Source organism: Dermacentor andersoni, chromosome 1 (assembly GCF_023375885.2).
Source record: "Dermacentor andersoni chromosome 1, qqDerAnde1_hic_scaffold, whole genome shotgun sequence".
Classification (NCBI taxonomy): domain Eukaryota; kingdom Metazoa; phylum Arthropoda; class Arachnida; order Ixodida; family Ixodidae; genus Dermacentor; species Dermacentor andersoni.
This window is the reverse complement of record NC_092814.1, coordinates 311,167,832-311,184,270: the sequence shown is the minus strand read 5'-3', so window position 1 is coordinate 311,184,270 and position 16,439 is coordinate 311,167,832. Positions and strand designations below refer to the sequence as shown.

General features: G+C 46.2%; 1 protein-coding gene across 1 annotated transcript in view; it reads left to right on the top strand.

The window, feature by feature from the left end:
* Window positions 1-13,902: 13,902 nt before the first annotated feature.
* Window positions 13,903-16,439, top strand: part of LOC126548163 (bone morphogenetic protein 1-like) — a 688,441-nt gene continuing 685,904 nt past the window's right edge. Inside the window, exon 1 of the mRNA XM_050196288.2 lies at window positions 13,903-15,205. Within this exon, the coding sequence (XP_050052245.1) occupies window positions 14,938-15,205 (268 nt within the window). The 5' untranslated portion in view covers window positions 13,903-14,937. The remainder of the gene's footprint in view (window positions 15,206-16,439) is intronic.

Here is a 16,439-nt window from a genome sequence, read left to right as displayed (position 1 = left end):
TTACTTTATTATACTGAATTTTCCTTTGGCTACCAGTGTAATGGCGACGCCGTATTGCCAACACAGAAATTAGCCCCACTGTCCACCCATTGGTTCTAGCTGAGCGATCCCTCGCTTGGTCGAGCGGAGAGCGGAGCCTTTCGCGGCGCCATCTGTCGAACAAGGCTGAAGTTACCGTGAAAAGATCGGTACACTCGATTTAGGCTTTCGATCGCGGTCATCCGCTTCAACTAGTCGCCAAACGGCCTCATTGCTGAAACCTCCCGCAGGATACAGAGGCCCTCGTCAGTGCTGAAACATTGCCGTAGCTTCTTCGCCTGCAGGCGAGCCAGCGCAGCGTCTGAAGACGACGCCGATGAGATGCCACTGCTCTTCGCATGGAGGAAGGAAAAATATAAGAGGGAGCATGACGTCACGCAGCCATCCTTGGCAAGCGAACGCTCCGTGAAGAAACACGTGACCTCCTGCGTCGAGATCACGGAGCAAGAATCGAGATTTGCTGAGACGTTCGGTTCCCAGTAGCTATGCCAGTAGCTTTTATTCGGTGCACGCTTCCTCTCCCGACAGAAATGGCCATGACCTTTATGTTTCCTGTATGTTTCTTTCTTGTGCGCTATATGACCTTTATGTTTCCTTGTCCTTGATGTGAACTTGAGGAAACATACTTCTTGTGTACTTCATCTTTACTCATCCTATCGCGAAACTCGAGGAAGCAAACTCGATCTTTCCTCTAGGATGTATCTTTTGTGTTTACGGCAGGATGTCACCTGTGTGTGCACTCCCTCGAGTGCACATCCAGGTAACATTGATTATCTGCACAGTGATTATCTGTTGACACATGCTACAGATAATGCATCTACCTGTAAGACGTATTATTTATTGGCGTATCCAGGTAAAAAAAATGGAGGGGGGGGGGGGGGGGCTCGGCCTTTTCGGACTTCGGTCTTGTTATACCTTTCCTCAACCATACGCACTCTACGAAAATTATACACTGAAGCTCGAAATGCAGAACCTGCGGTCCCTGCTAAAAGTGCATTTCTTTTCAAAACCGCGTGGCATTGCTCTGTTGACATTAGCAGGGGCAGTACAGCAGCGCGGATCCCCTAAATGCTTGCTTGGGCGCACAACCGAATAATTTATAACTGTCAGTTGACTGAGTTGTGAAAGTTTATACGGAGCATGGCCGTATCTGTTTGTTTGCGCGTGCATGCAAGCAGTACGCTTATTTCACTTCGGCCGAAGCTCCAGGGGCCGTAGCAAACGAGCCATCACCACGTTTTGTCGTCTTTATTCCTTACACTGCGAGGATATATGGTACCGCCGATTCAAAATGAGGTAACATATTCTCTAAAGCACGACACTTGGCTCCATAAGAAACGCGTACGTGGGCGGTAATCACAAATTTCCGCTCGGCGGGCCTCGTAGCTGCCTGTGTAGGTGGTCCGCCATTGCGAGTAGACGGAGCTGTACGGGCTGCGCCCTGATTAGCTCGTGCCCGCCAGCAAAAGTTCGCGCACAGTTCACCTGAAATCCCTGTATATGCTTTATAAAAAAATACAGCGCACCCAGGCACTTCGAACTCAATAAATGGAGTTTAAGTACCGGCCTTCCTTCCAGCTACTACTTCCTCTACGTAACAAAATTGAATCTCGAAGACCGTGCTTTTGCAAAGTGAGAGACAGAGAGAGAAAGGCAAAAGAGAGACAGGGAGATTAACAAGAGATTATCTCTCGTTGGCCAGCCTGTACTGGGGAAGGGGTAAGGGGTGCTGGGGAAGGGGATGCGATAGGTGATAGAGAGAAGGATAAAAGAAAATTTTAAAAAATTAGAAAATAAAATAAACCTACACACACAAACACGCACGTACACACGAACTGTTTCTGTGGGCACTTTCACGCAGCCCACAAAGGCGTTCCTAGTGTTACGCAGTGTCACCGTACAATCCTACGTCACATAGTGTACAGTCACAATTTGTCGGAAAGTCCCGTGTCTTTTGCAAATTGCGTTCTCCAGAAGCGAACGTAGATTTCCGAGGCTACATTCACTTGTTAATCGCAGTGCGGCGCTGCCGCAGCGTGACGTAGATGGTGAGGATGGAGAGGGCGCTGGGAAGGAAGTAATATCGGTTTTAATCTCTCATCCAAACAGGCGGGTACAGCAGTAGAGCAGAAGCTCCCAGGTTTATTTTATGCGTTGACATCTTGTTGCAGGTTAACAGGCAAAGTGATTTGCAACGTCTGGCTAATATCTATGGCCAGGAAGGCGAGAATTTAAGTTTGAAATTTAGCGTTAGAAAATCAAGTGTTATGGTATTTAATGAAAACAGTGAACAGACAGTGGCGATACAGGGCCAGGAAATACCTCGGGTAAAATAATATAAATAAGTTGGTACGTGGCTAAAAGAAGGCAGTAGATATATGGAAATACAAGAAAAAACAATAACAGTAAAGGGGAAGAGAAATGCAGCCGTAATGAAGCACAAAGCGCTATGGGGATACAATAGGTACGAGGTGCTCCTGAGTATGTGGAAAGGTGTAATGGCTCCAGGACTTACTTTTGGAAATGCGGTTGTTTCCTTGAAATCAGGGGTACAATCAAGACTCGATGGCAACCAAAGATCAGTGAGACGCCTCGCATTGGGCGCTCAAGGGAAGACTACAAATGAAGCTGTGCAGGGTGATATGGGCTGGGCAACTTTTGAAATTGAGTATGAAAAACGACTGAGGAATATGGAAGAAAGTAAATAGGCTGGGAGAGTTTTGAGGTATCTGTACAGGAAAAACATTGATTCACAGTGGAGGAAAAGAACTAGGAAGCTTACCAGCAAGTATGCGACATGTAGGGTGAGCAACACAGCAACGAAGAACGTCAAGCACAAAGTTAGAGAGGCTGAAATAATCTCATGGGTGGTAGTAATGGAAAAGAAACCTGCCATGAGTAACTATACTTAAGAGGAAAAAACCAAATCAGGAAAGAAACAATTTATGATAACTCAAAGGGAAGCTCATTACTTTTCGAAGCGAGATCAGGATGGCTTAGAACACGCACCTATTAAGTGAGATATAAGAAGGAAGAATAAGCATGGGCTTGCTGCGGTAAAGCAAAGGAAACGATGGAGCATGTTCTATTAGACTGTGAAGACGTTTGCCCAGTGGTCGATTTAGGCACCACTGGCCTCCTTGAAGCCCTTGGGTTCAGTGAGAGCAGAGGGAAAGTAAACATGTGCGCAATAGGAGACTAGTAAGAGGTGATAGGAAGATTGGTGGAAGAAAAGAAGGGAAACGACAAAAAACGAAGACGTACAAAACAAAGTACACAATAGGGGGTCATAAAATTTGATTATGGGAATTCATCGTGGGTTTTTTTTTATTATTTTTTAACCTAGGTAAGACATTACGCAGTATAATAGCAACAGAAAGGGGACGCTCATAACATCCATCCATCCATCCATCCAACCATCCGTGTATGCCCGGCAAAATTACTGGACGTTATATTGAGCTGGGCCGCTGGGCCGCTGGACCACGTTGTGTGGGTTTGAGTGCACGTTGCAGTAAGATGGCGCTTTGATCATATTTTGGAATTGCCTAGATGAAATATGGCCCCTATCGTGTCCATTAACCATCACGACACCTCTGGGCTCGTGTAACGCTATTATTTCGCCGTATGTTTCGTGCGATACGCCTGTGTTCAGTTTGTACTAGAGCGCCCGTCCGAGCTGCCTTTGTTCTCGCCTGTTCGCGTTCTCTTGTGAAAAACGTGGTACTATGGCTTCGAATCATGGTGTGTGGAAGAATTCGTTGAACGTTGTGCGTTTGTGTGCTGGAATTGATCGGCGATTCGACAGTGTTTGCGCCGCAAGGAGCGTTGGTGCTGCGGTGCCTGCGAGACGATGGGGCGTTTGATGACGTCACATCTTGAAAGGTAAGCATGTATCGCGCTTGCGCGCATTCTTGTAGCTTTTAGTTCATCTAATAAGCTTTGTGCAACGAGAACAGAGCGTTTTCGGAGCGTAGGCTGTCCATATTGCTGCGCACATTTAACAGACAGTTTCATGAGAGTTTCTGTGAAATATATTACGTTTTATCGCTTACTTGCCATGTGCCGTGAAATATGTTACCACCGCTGATTTGTTTAATTAGGACTGAATGGGCAAACATTTATGTAAATTCTGAAAGTTACTGTTTGTTCGATAGTTTCCTGGCAAGAAATTCTTCCGTATATATGCATTTCCGCAGGTTACGCGTGTAATATCGTCGGCAGCGTGAGTGAGCACGCGACTGCTGTGCTTGACAATTCAGCAGATATTCGCTTGTGTGAAGATTTTTTTCATAGATACCGTTTAGTTTGAAGTCCATCTTCGCGAGAACCTGTCTGCATTGTTCGTGTGGTTGGATGTACTCCCGTAGTTGTATTCCACGTTGCACGCCAAATATAGGCCTATATTACAGCAGCCAAGTTTCTTTTTTAATCGATACATATCAATCAGACGCTGGGTTTATTAACATTTGCATCTGCAGAACATGATGCCAGCTCTTGCGATTATAGTTTAAGACAGTGGGTTGCAGCACTGCGTAATAAAAGAGGTGTGCTATTTTGAAGCGATGCTTTCCACTCGATGTTTGCCACTCTTATCAGCTGACGTTCACGTGCCGCTGTTACAGTTAACGCGGGCGGAGTGTCATTCAGACTACTGAGGAAAAGGCATAGCAGTTTCGCGCCTGACTGGACGGGCAGATAGCAACAGCACCGTCTGTTTTAAAGAACAGTTAAAGGCTTCAGTGTTGCCCTGATGCTTTGTTTACGAGCTACGTGCCTTTTCACTTCTGCACGTTTCTTAGCTGCGTGCATGCAGGCAAATTGTTCTTGCCGATATGAAATCTCTTGCATGAGTGAAAAAGCTTGACTTTTGTTTGCTTTGTTTTTCAGGTTCCCTGTGAGCTCTCATCCGAACCACATTCGAGGTCTGCTGTGAGCGGCGTGGCATATCGAGCTATACGTGCAGATAGTCCAATAAACGACTTGTAGCTTCAGAGAAACCTTTGCAAAGTATATTTGTGAGAAAAACATATCTAGAACAACAGCAACAGTGCAGTGAGGAAGATACAAGTGGTACTGCCATGGTTATACTGTACTAAAATTATTATTATAGAAAAATCTTGCGGGAATTTCTGTGTCTAAGCAGAGTTGCAATCAGTATGCTGCATATTGTAGAGAACAGTAGCTTTATAATAAAGAACCAATGCAAAACTTTAAAGATCCCAAAATGTGCATAAATATATGGTATGCACAGGGAACTCATCTATGCATGTCTACATAAGATGTAGTGTTTTATCAATAGGGCCACATAAAGGTGCATGAAGGTGGGACAAATGAAGGAAACATCAAAGCAGTGGCCAAATTTCAACATCTAGGATACGTAAAGTACGGTAACATAAAGGACACATAATGGACGGACACACGAAGGAAACATGAAAGCAGTCGCCAAATTTCAACGTCTAGGAAGCATAAAGGACGGTAGCATAAGTGATACATAAAGTATGGACACATGAAAGAAACAAAACCAGTGGCCAAATTTCAACATGTAGTATACATAAAGTACGGTAACATAAAGTATATATAAAGGACGGACACATGCAGGAAACATAAAAGCAGTGGCCAAATTTCAGCATGTAGGAAACATAAAGGATGTTTCCTCGTGTGACCTCCAGGAGACATACAATAAACATAAAGGGCATACCTATTTTCATAAAGGTCGATCGGCTGCCCTGCCATGGCTCTGCATGCAGAGCGGGAACACTAAAACCAACCGCGCACTTTGACTTGACGATCACGTGTTGGGGCACCAGGTTGGCTTCAATCGTGTTGAGCGGTATGCTCCCTCCTATGTTTTTTCTTCCTCTATGGCTGTTCGTGCGCGTGGTCTCCATTGACTTCGCAAAAACGCTGGTACCCTGCGCGCGCTCCGCTGGGGAGAGGATATCAACGAGCGAGCGACGCACTCCGTAAGAACGCTAGCCTCCCCAGCGTACTGCACATGCGCAATGGCGTGTATACGCTGGCCCGCAGGCTCGCTGAGCTATCTCTCTAGAGGTTTTCGGCAACAAAGTCGTTCGGCAGCGATTTGAAGCCGATGACCGCGATCGAGAACCTGAAGCGAGCGTGCTGATCTTTTCCCATTAACACCAACCTTGTTCGACAGGTGGAGCAGCAAAGCGATCGATCCGCTCTTTACTCCGCTCTACTCCGCTCGACCAAGCGAAAGATCCCTAGCAAAAAAACTGATAGAAATTTCTACAAGTCTGTTAGGAATAGTATAAGTTGTACGGGTCCTTCTACGAGTCTGATATATATTCCTACCTGACCCATAGAACTCTTTACCAGACTGGTAGGCAGCAGATAGATGTCAGTGTGCTGCCTACAAGACCAAATAGGATGATGTATCAGTCTTTTTTAAACCCAGATAGAGATCATCAAACAACATACAGAAATCTAATTGAGGCACTGATAAAGCATGTTAGAAATAGCACACACGCCGGTGCCCACACGCCTGAAGAGATGTTTTTAAAACGAACTGAATATACAACCCCGAAAACATTGCCTGCCACGTTAACAGATTAACAAACACAGTTGGGATATTAGGGTATCAACTGAAAATGAACTGTGTAAACGGTGCAATTCTCAAAACTCTTTACAGCTTGTATGCAGATATATTATCCTAAACATGTCTCAACATAAATTAAAGCATACGTTTCCAAAGCACAGCAGTGTCACTTAGTCTGTGAAACTACATTGGGGAAGTTGCATGAGAAAAGTATCAGTGCATTTTTGTAGCAGCTCTGCTCCAGTTCTTTTAATACAAAATTGCATTTACAAATTTTGCGAGACGGATGTGCAACATTTAATGCATATCCAAAACAGTATTACTGTTGCAATAAAGTTTGTTACAAAGGGAAAACAAAGCACTTTCAAGACTGTGGATACAAACTGCAGCTCTAACATCTCAGGATAAGTTTGTGAATGCCATAAATTAGACACTACCAACGGGATTTCATTAAAACTTCTTTCTGGGCTAGTTGGTACATACCTGATTTGAAAACTATAACAGCGCTCACATGCATCCACAAAGGAACAAGGACGAGACACAAGCGACATGACTACCAACATGACGGGTTTATTTTACACTCCATTATCTAAACAATAAGCAAGCAAATTAGCCACATTTAAACAAACTCATAAGACGAAAAACACGGACTTAAGTACCAACATCACCATGCTCATTTGTGCTCACAGATACTGCATAGAACGCCATGTCTAATTGACACATGTTTTTATCATATTCCAACCTCATATGAAGCTATTTTCGCCAGACTGTGCGCTTTTACATTCATCCCAAAAGTGTTGTGATATGTGACAGAACACAAGTGAGCTTGTGCAAAAAGAACAAACTGGCATGGCACACCGACAGGAAGCAAGGAAACAGGACAAGCATCGCTATTGGTATAAGATCTACAGCAACACATCAGAACATGACAATACAGCAATATTATTTGAGCAAAAGTGAGCACAGATCTGAGAACTTATTCAAGTAAGAAAATGGATTTACCATTTTTAAAACCACATATTCATGAACAAAAACAGCCAAACATCAAGCGCACATATTGCAATATCAGAAGACACAATTCTTCACTGGGTGCTAGTTCAACCACCGCACGTCAAAATGTGTAAGAGCAGTTTAACGTGTGTAGCCTTCAGCATGCGACAGCAAAGAAGACTATCAGCAACAGGCTTCATATATAGTGTTTGGAGTCTTTGATTCAAACCGTAATACACTGTTAAAATAAAATTTTAGAGTTTGCTTGTTTCGTTCAGAAAAAAGACAGTGTCTTGGTCATGCTGCCACAGTTAACGGATAAACTTGCACCAGCTACATTGAGTCAAAGGAGAAAATAACAAAGTAAGAAAGACAGATGCATTGTGTGAAAGTGATGCTGTTGTATCAAGTAGCCAAACTGCTTACTTAAGGTATCATTCAGCTGCTTTACATGCCTCTGCATACGGACTGAGAAGCTTTACTTCTTCACCATCTACTAGTGAAGCACTGCTTGTTCACTGTGATCACCCACTCAAAGCAGTCACTTGGTTAACTAGGGTCCTTCGCTACATGTAAGGACACTGACCCGAAACCTTGCATAAATAGTGTAAAATATTGTCATGTTTTGGCTACAGCAACTGTTCATCAGCAGCTGCATCACTACTGCCAACATGCAGACCATGCAATTCCCCAACCACTTGCTGAACAAGAGTACAATAATGAAGAGTGGCAAATTGGACTAGCTGGTTAATTAGGAAAACAAGAAGCTATCGCAAGAAAAAATAAAAGCTCTAGAATTTTGATGGCTCTGGCTTGTTTAATATATTCAAACAACAAAAAGCTGATTCCTACAGAACGCCTTAAAGCGTGGTGCACTGTTACCAACTTCTGTTTTTTAAAGCTATAACCTGTTATCACCAGACATTCATGTACCATGGTGGAAGACATACTGTTCATCGTTACCATGTCTTGAGCACGGGAATTAGTCTCTTTCATAAAGGTTTGGTATTGTCGATACAAAAATATTGTGGTCTATTTCCATAAACACACAAAGGTGCATAACTTCGTTGGGTGTTACATAAACTAGTGGCTCCTCTCTTCTGACGCAGACTGAAAGGTGCTTTGCATGGAGAATTTCAACAGGAAATAGTTTCTGACACTGCAAAATTATACAAGAATTCGCTCCAGTAAGAATTCTACAAATGAGAAAAAATGCACCTGGGAAGCTGACAAATGCACTGTTGTTAGTCTTTGTAGTCCGAGTGTACTGAAGAGAGTGGAATGTTCGTTGGTTGATGACCATTCGGTAATATTCAGTGACACTTGTTGAGTCACAGCCACGGTTGTGGAATACAGCCTGTTTTTCACTTTCATCCAAGTTCAGGCGCAGCTTTCCAGTGCCTAACAAAACTGTCTGCTGACCAGCTCTCCTGTCATGTGCACCAAGAAAACTGACTGCTTCTGGTTAAAGATTTAAAATAGCTTTAGCTACCTATAACTTTCGAGCAAGTACATAACCATCCGATATTTGTAAAGGAACACCATTAGCTCCGCTGACCAGTTTCATGAAGTCAATTTCCGCTTTCAAAAACAAATGAACAATGCGGCCAAAGAGGTCCTAGTTTAGCTACACTTTTAGGAAGATGCAGAATTTGGTGTACATTGTATGTCATTGCACCCAATACGTACAAAGGCTGTGTTCTCACAACAAACTCTGAGAGAAGATCGCAGGATCTCATTATCTCATCTGAAGTGACGGTGTCCAGTAGAGGTATATAGATACCCTCCACAAGGAAACTGAAATGTCTAACATACTTATCCGGCAGACAGCCATGAAGACATGGTAATGAATAATGAAGACCCCACCACTTCCATTCGCTAGCTTTCCAGATTGTCAAGTCTGATAATCTTCGTGGTGTACGTGTGAACCAATTCGGTAGCTTGATTGCCAATAACCTGTTTAAAGAAGCTAAACTTTGTCGTAAACCAATGTAAACATCTTTTCTCTTTTAAATGTGATCACATTTTTATTCTTTTTAAGCTGTTGTATGGTGTATATTTGTTGTTTAGGTTTGTTCCAATAATCTCTCCTTTGCAAATCCTGGGCTTCATATTTGATTTATAAGTATTGTCTTTTGTGATAATATAAGTACATTATTTATGACTCATTTTTGGGGCAATGGAGGAAGCTTGCTTCTCCTTGAAGCACATTACACCTATACAACACACATAGATACTATACTCTATAGATCTGGCAAACTAATACGAATACACTATTACACTAATAAAAAGAATACACTAGTAGACTTGTACAAGCAGAATAGCACAGATACGTCCACAATAGAACTAAAAGGAATTTTGTCAGTCTATCAGTTGTGTCGTTTCATAATGCCATAGAAAATATTGATAGAATTTTTATCAGTTTATCCTATCAGATTCTTTTGCTAGGGATCGCCGAGCTAAAACTCTGCCATTCGTGCGGCGCTCCGCTGCCGTTCTCCGCTCGCCCGCTGGCCCGTAAACACGCTCAGATATAATTCTATATTGTCTGTTGGCTTCATATGGTCATGATTAACAAATTGGAGCTCCTCGGTTCCCCTTCTTCACTCATATATTATACTACGTGTTGTATGGCTGCAGGTCCCCTTTCCACCGTGCCTTACCTGTGCGATGGAGCCAACCGTTGCATCATTGGAGCATCTTCAATGACAGCGTCTTCGACCAGAAGCGCAGAGTGTCCTGCCCCGAGGGAAGTATGCGAGAACGCTCCCCTTACCACCGTGCCACTGTGCGGTTTTCACCGCTGTGTTCAGTGCTCAGCGTATGTCGCTAGTGAGGGACTATCATCTCCTTGGCCTGCAGTGTACGACACCCGACGAATCTTTGTACCCGAGTGGTTGTGCGTTTCGACGTGTAAAGGCTCATCGCGCTCTATTTTTCTAGAATTGACTAACTTAGGTTCCCATTTGTAGCTCAGACACTATTTCTTCTATTTAAGATTCTGGAGTAGCGTGACCTTCAGTGAAAGGCCCTACTGTGTGTGAGCTGTACTGTGCGTTCTACTTTACTCTTTTAGATTTGTCCTATTGCTATTTCTTCCCTCTGTCCTCCCCTCCTTCCTATCTTCCATTTCTAGGTTTCTGTCACCTTTCTGAAGAGTAGGCAGGCGTTGTGCTCCTTTTGGTGGCAGTTGCCAGCCTGCTCCTCGCTTTCCCTATCCTGTCAAATGTATATTTGTTTTCCAAACAAATAATAATAATAATAATAATAATAATAATAATAATAATAATAATAGACTGCACTATATGCAAGATCAGCCCGCGAAAACCGGTTTAGACAGTCGCAAGAAATCGCCGTTAGTTCCCAAGGCATGCTAAGCGAATTAATGAAAGAATGAAGAAGAAAGCAAGTGGTCGGCGTCATGAAAAGCGCCACTGAGTGGCGAGCGTCACCTGCCGCAGTGTCCTGTGACAACCAGCTGCATTGGGATCCACAAGATCCCACGCATGCGCAGTGCTGTTCGAACAGCGCACCGGAGATGGGCCAGTATCTAAAATATAGCTCTATCTGATTTGGCTGCCTTTCTGAATCAGTTCATCGAGAGTGCCGTGCGCAGAGCTGCTCGAGTTTACGTCATGCAAGTGAAGCGCGGCACCTACGCCCCTCGTGGCCTTTGCAAATGTAAGAGAGAAGCGCAGCGACGAACAAGGTCTGTCGACTACTGCGGGCGATTAAGCCTATTCGACAAGTACTCACCTACCTGTATAGCAAAGAGGATGATATTACAGCGAAGCTGTTTATGACTAAGATTACGCGTGCATTTTTCGTGTCCGTCAACAAATCTGTGAAAGAAAAAATTGGCAGTGGCTTAGCTCGGCTATGCCAGGATATACGTAGCGAAAGCTAAGGCCTTGGTTAGCCTTGGTTAATCTTGATTGGAAGTCCAGGTTAGTCTGGCTGTCTAGCTATGTTGCGGTGTTTAGCTAGTCGTTCGGCGCGCTGTTCATCTGTTTCCTGGGCGATTCGTTTCCTCTTCATCTCGTTCCGATGTCGATTCCAGGCCTCCTCCTGCTTATCAGAATTGTCGCGGTCCATACTGCCGCCTCAAGTGTGGTTGCGGCGCACGCGTGCTCTCCTTTTCAATCCTCCGACATGTTATCAGGCATGCGACGCAGCTGGCGAAGCGATCAGAGGCGAGCGCAACGACGAGGAACGTGGTGTGACGTCATACCAAATGGCGGAGGCTGACAGGCGCGGCGCTACGCAGCGGCGAATGCACCTGTGGCTCGGTGCTACTAGTGGCGCATGCGCAGTAGTGACTAGGGAGCGAGAGAGAGAGAGAGAAATGTCTGCGGAGAGGCGCGCGTTGTGACGTCATGTGCCTCCTCGGAGCACCGCCACGGCGAAATCGCAAGTTCGCGGCCAGTAAAGCTTTCGCTTTAAAAAACTATCGTTATCAGAAATGGCTCGTGCCACTGCTCCCGCGTTCGTCATCGTCTTCTTTCACATTTGGCTCCGATGCCGCTTATCATGCAAGCGTTCCCATGCTGACCCTCCCTCTGCGAAGGCGCTGACGGCAGTCCCCTGGCAGTCGGTGCACTGATTTGGTTCTTAAATAATTTGCCTCAATATATCGCGAAATGAAACACGAATGTATATAATGAATGTGTAGCACGAATGAATGCGGATGTCTAAAAATAAATGTGTGTGCGTACCTTTCGTCACGATGACCACCGATCGATCAATAAATGTGTTCGTACGTTTGTTCAAAACTCTATGTCACCTTTCTGCCGTATGCTACACAGCTTCGCTGGCCATTCAACTTCACAGAGTGGAATGGCTCTTGATTTTTTTTCCTTTTCGTTATTGCAAAAAATCGTTATCGTGGTAATACTACGTGGTTGCAACAGAATGGTGGCCACGTATGCTATTGATTCTTTTTTTTTTTCAGAAAACGCGTCCCAAGAAAAAGGTATTTCGCGCGTAAAGAATTTAGCGCGTTACAAGCTATAGCAATCCAACCTGACAACCATAAATACTGGCATACAGCTTGTATTTCGCATCCATATGCCAGCAGGAGGAACCGTTGTAACCGAAGCAGTACATAGTGGTTTCCGTGCGCCCCGCATCAACTCCAACTAAGTCATGTCGTCCGCTACCAAGAGCTTGCTCGTCGCCTGTGCTGCCAGTTAGGGAGTGTAGAAGAACGGTGAATGTTGCCTAGCACCAAGTGAAATTGAAGAGCGCAGTGCAGGGAGTGCGCGTTTCAAATCAAGGACCAAAGTGCTGCGCTCCATGAAATAGCGCTGAAAGTGCAGCCAAATAGTGGAGACGTTACACTTCCAGGTAAAACGCGCTTTTTCAGCACCAAACGCGACCAACGCGCTCCGCAAGCTCGGTGACTGACGTTCTGCTGCTGAGCACAATGTCGCGGGTTCCGTTCTCACTTGCTGAGGCCGCGCGGTAGAATGCGAAATTACTTGCGTACTATGCTTTTGGAGGATGTTAAGGAACCTCAGGTAGACAATTTAATCCGGAGCTCCGCCCCTCCCTATACGTCGTCTCTCCGTGGCCTGCGAGTTGTTTTGGGACGCTAAACCCCATAATTTAATTTTCGAGAGAACCAGCCTTTACTAATGACGGACGAACCCTTATTCAGAAAACGAAAGAAGCAACCCTTTGTTCACGCGACATGCGTGGTCATTTGCAGGGCGTTCTACTTTCCTCCAGACTCGTGATGCGCAGCGCGCTTACAGAGTCGCTGCCTACAAACAGCCGTCGTCGCAGAGACAATTACTAGACATACGTGTTCGTGTATGTACACGTGGCGGAAAACAACAACAACAACAAAAAACTGATTTCCATTCTCTCTCTGTTTGGGCAGAAAACAAAATCATCAGGACCAGGCGACTTTCGGCTGCGTAGCAGAGAAAGGGGGCCACGCTGGCCGAGCCACGGGCGCTGGCTGCTGGCGAGTGCTCTGCACTTTAGTCTGCGTGCGGCCAGATTGCCGCGGCAAGCAGCCGACCATATGATGATGGGGCTGTGGCGAGGAAGAGGGGAGTGGTGTACGTGCGAGCGTGCGTGCGTGTTTGCGCGGAGCAGAAGACAGACACCAACCGGAGAACAGAAGACGTCGCCTTGTGCGGAGGAGCGGCATCTCTCGGCTACTTGCGAGGAGCGACTAAATAAAAGGGGGTCTAAAAAGAAACGAGAAGTCGCATAACAAGCAAGACGAAGGACGATATAATAGAAGGAGATCAGCTAAGGAGGACCGTAGAGAGAAAGGGTGACGCTGATATTCCGTGGGCATCTCGGCGGAGAACACGGTCTGACGAGCGAGGGGAGAACAAACAGCGGACATTTAAACGACAGGATGTAATTAAAAAGAGACAGATCAGAGGTTTGGGAGGACGGCGCAAGGAGTGTGATGTGGATGCGGGAGGGCTCAAAGCAGAGTGAGACCGGAGGGGGAAAGCTCGAGGGCGAGGAGGCGGCGCGCGCGCGCAGGCGCGAGCAGCTTGCGAGCGGCGGCGCGCCGTTCCGTTTCGCGAAGTCCGCGACGAGGCGGTGTGGGCGAAAAGCGCTGAGGGGCAAGCCCCCCCCTCCCTTCCCTCCGCCGCCGCCGTGGGTTCCTTCAGCGCGCGGAGCGCACCGGCGGGCACACAGAGACGCGTGAGCGGTGGCGTCGGCGGCGGTAGTCGGAGCGCGCGCTCTTCTCTCCTTTTCGCCGGGCAACGCGCACGCCGCTGGCGGACCGCGTATAACGTCAACACTGCACGCGAGGCGGGCAGCTTGCGCCCGGGCTCTGACTCGGCTGCGGCGAGGAAACACGTTTCGGTGTCCGCCAGTGGTGTGGCCCATGGAGGTCGTCGTGACGGCGTCGTCAGCTGGGCCGGAGCTGTGACCCTCGGCTCGCTTCTTGTTCATTACTTTTTAAGTTTCGCTCAAGTTTGTCTCCGAGCCTGAACGTTTCGGGGGGCGCCGCGGAATCGTCAGTGCACGTGTTTATTTTTATTTTATTTTTTTTTTGTTTTCCGGGGGGCGGTCCACGGTCTCGTCGAGCGATACGAACGGTGCCATACTGTGTCATCCTGTGGCGGCCGGTTGTTGTTACGGAGCTGACCCTGCACAACGCATCGTCGTCTGCTAGATTCTGCTGACTGCCTGCTGCTGACTCTGACCGAAAGTGAACGTGGATAACGAAAGCGTGCGCTAGGCTACGCGCGTTCACTTTGGGACCGGTGCTGCCGTACTTGAACGGTGTGAGGGACTCTTGTCAAGAGGAATCGTCGCTGTCGACGGCAGCTCACTGACAGGCCGGGACGGCAAGCGACGCTGGCGTCATGACGGGAGCGGATGACCAGTGCTGTTTGGAGGCGTCGTCTGCTACCGGACGTGCGCCCATCAGGCAGCTCCACCGCGGCGTGGTCTGCAGAGACGGTGCTTCTCCGCATCTTGTGACATGGCTGCTGGTGTCGGTGCTCTTTGTGCTGTGCTTATTGGCCGCCGAGAACCGCGTGGACGCGAGACATTTCACGGCGGACGAGCTACTGCGGACCAAGTTTCCGATGAGGGTCTCGGACGACCTAGACCTTGATCCCTGCAAATCAGGTGGGTGGTGCGGAAGTGCGCGCTTCGTTTATGTATATTTTGACTCAAACTTAGTAGCTGCCGAGTTCCGGGAGTGGGCGCCTCGCTTTTCGCGCTAGTCACGTGGGATTCGGCAATTTCGCGCCCCAGAAACTCTCCTCCACAGTACAATCGGGAGCGCTTCGGTACAGTGCCATGTTTACCTCTTCAGTGGGCGGGAAATGCGCATACAACAAGTCGTTCTGAATGAAAATGAAAAGGAAGAGAACAAGCGACTGGGAATAAAAGCAAGAACAACTTAAGTAAGCGGTGCTACCAAACGTGGACTCCGTGTAAGATGCGCTCCCAATCGAAATGTTCGTGCGCGAGCATTAACAGTTACGAAAATACTGGACTATCCAGATATGTCGCTATGTTATCAATGCGCACTACATGTGCTATGTGTACTGCACATTGATTCAGTGCGGCCCGACTACATGTATGGCAGCGCTGGGATTTCTAGGGCGTTCTGCCTGGCTAGTTGGTTCATATCTTTAGACGTTTCTTTTAACCGCGCGAGAAAAAAAAAAAAAAAACGAGTACACACGAAAGAAACACGCACCACGAGCGCAGTTCGTGGTGTAGTGTGTGTTTATTTCGTGTGTCCTTATTCTTTGTTTTTTTTTCGCGCAGTTAAGAGAACCGTCTAAAGCTTTCTAGGAAAAAAAAAAAGTGGTGAGGCTCAAGCCATGAAGCAAAATAAGCCTAAGCATCTATGGGATACACAACGAATCGGCAATCATGCAAGAACCTTACATACGTTTGAATGGCAGATTCGAAACATGTATACCAGTTCCACAGTGTTCTTTTTTTTTTTTTTCAGATGTTGCCCTTTGTAGTTTTCTTTCCATAATGGCGACCTTATTTGTTTAATTACGTCCTTGGTACACTATTAAATATTAACTCTCAAGGGTTCTCTAAGGTTTACTAAATCATGATTATTATCTTTGGCAGTTATCTTTGACAAGACAGGAAGCTTAACCTGACAGCGTTACGTTGGAGTCGTTTGATAAAGGGAATCTTCTTACTTTTCTTTCCCCCTTTTTTCCTGCCTTTTGCCTGAACTGCAATAAGAAACGCGTGTAGAAGCATGTGGCATATGCTCATGCCATAGTTCATTGCAAGTGAACGTTGTCTGGAAGCCTCATCATTAGAGCGGGATTTCGTGTTTCATCGCATAACTCTTGAAAGGCTTCCCAACTTGAGTTTTGATCAA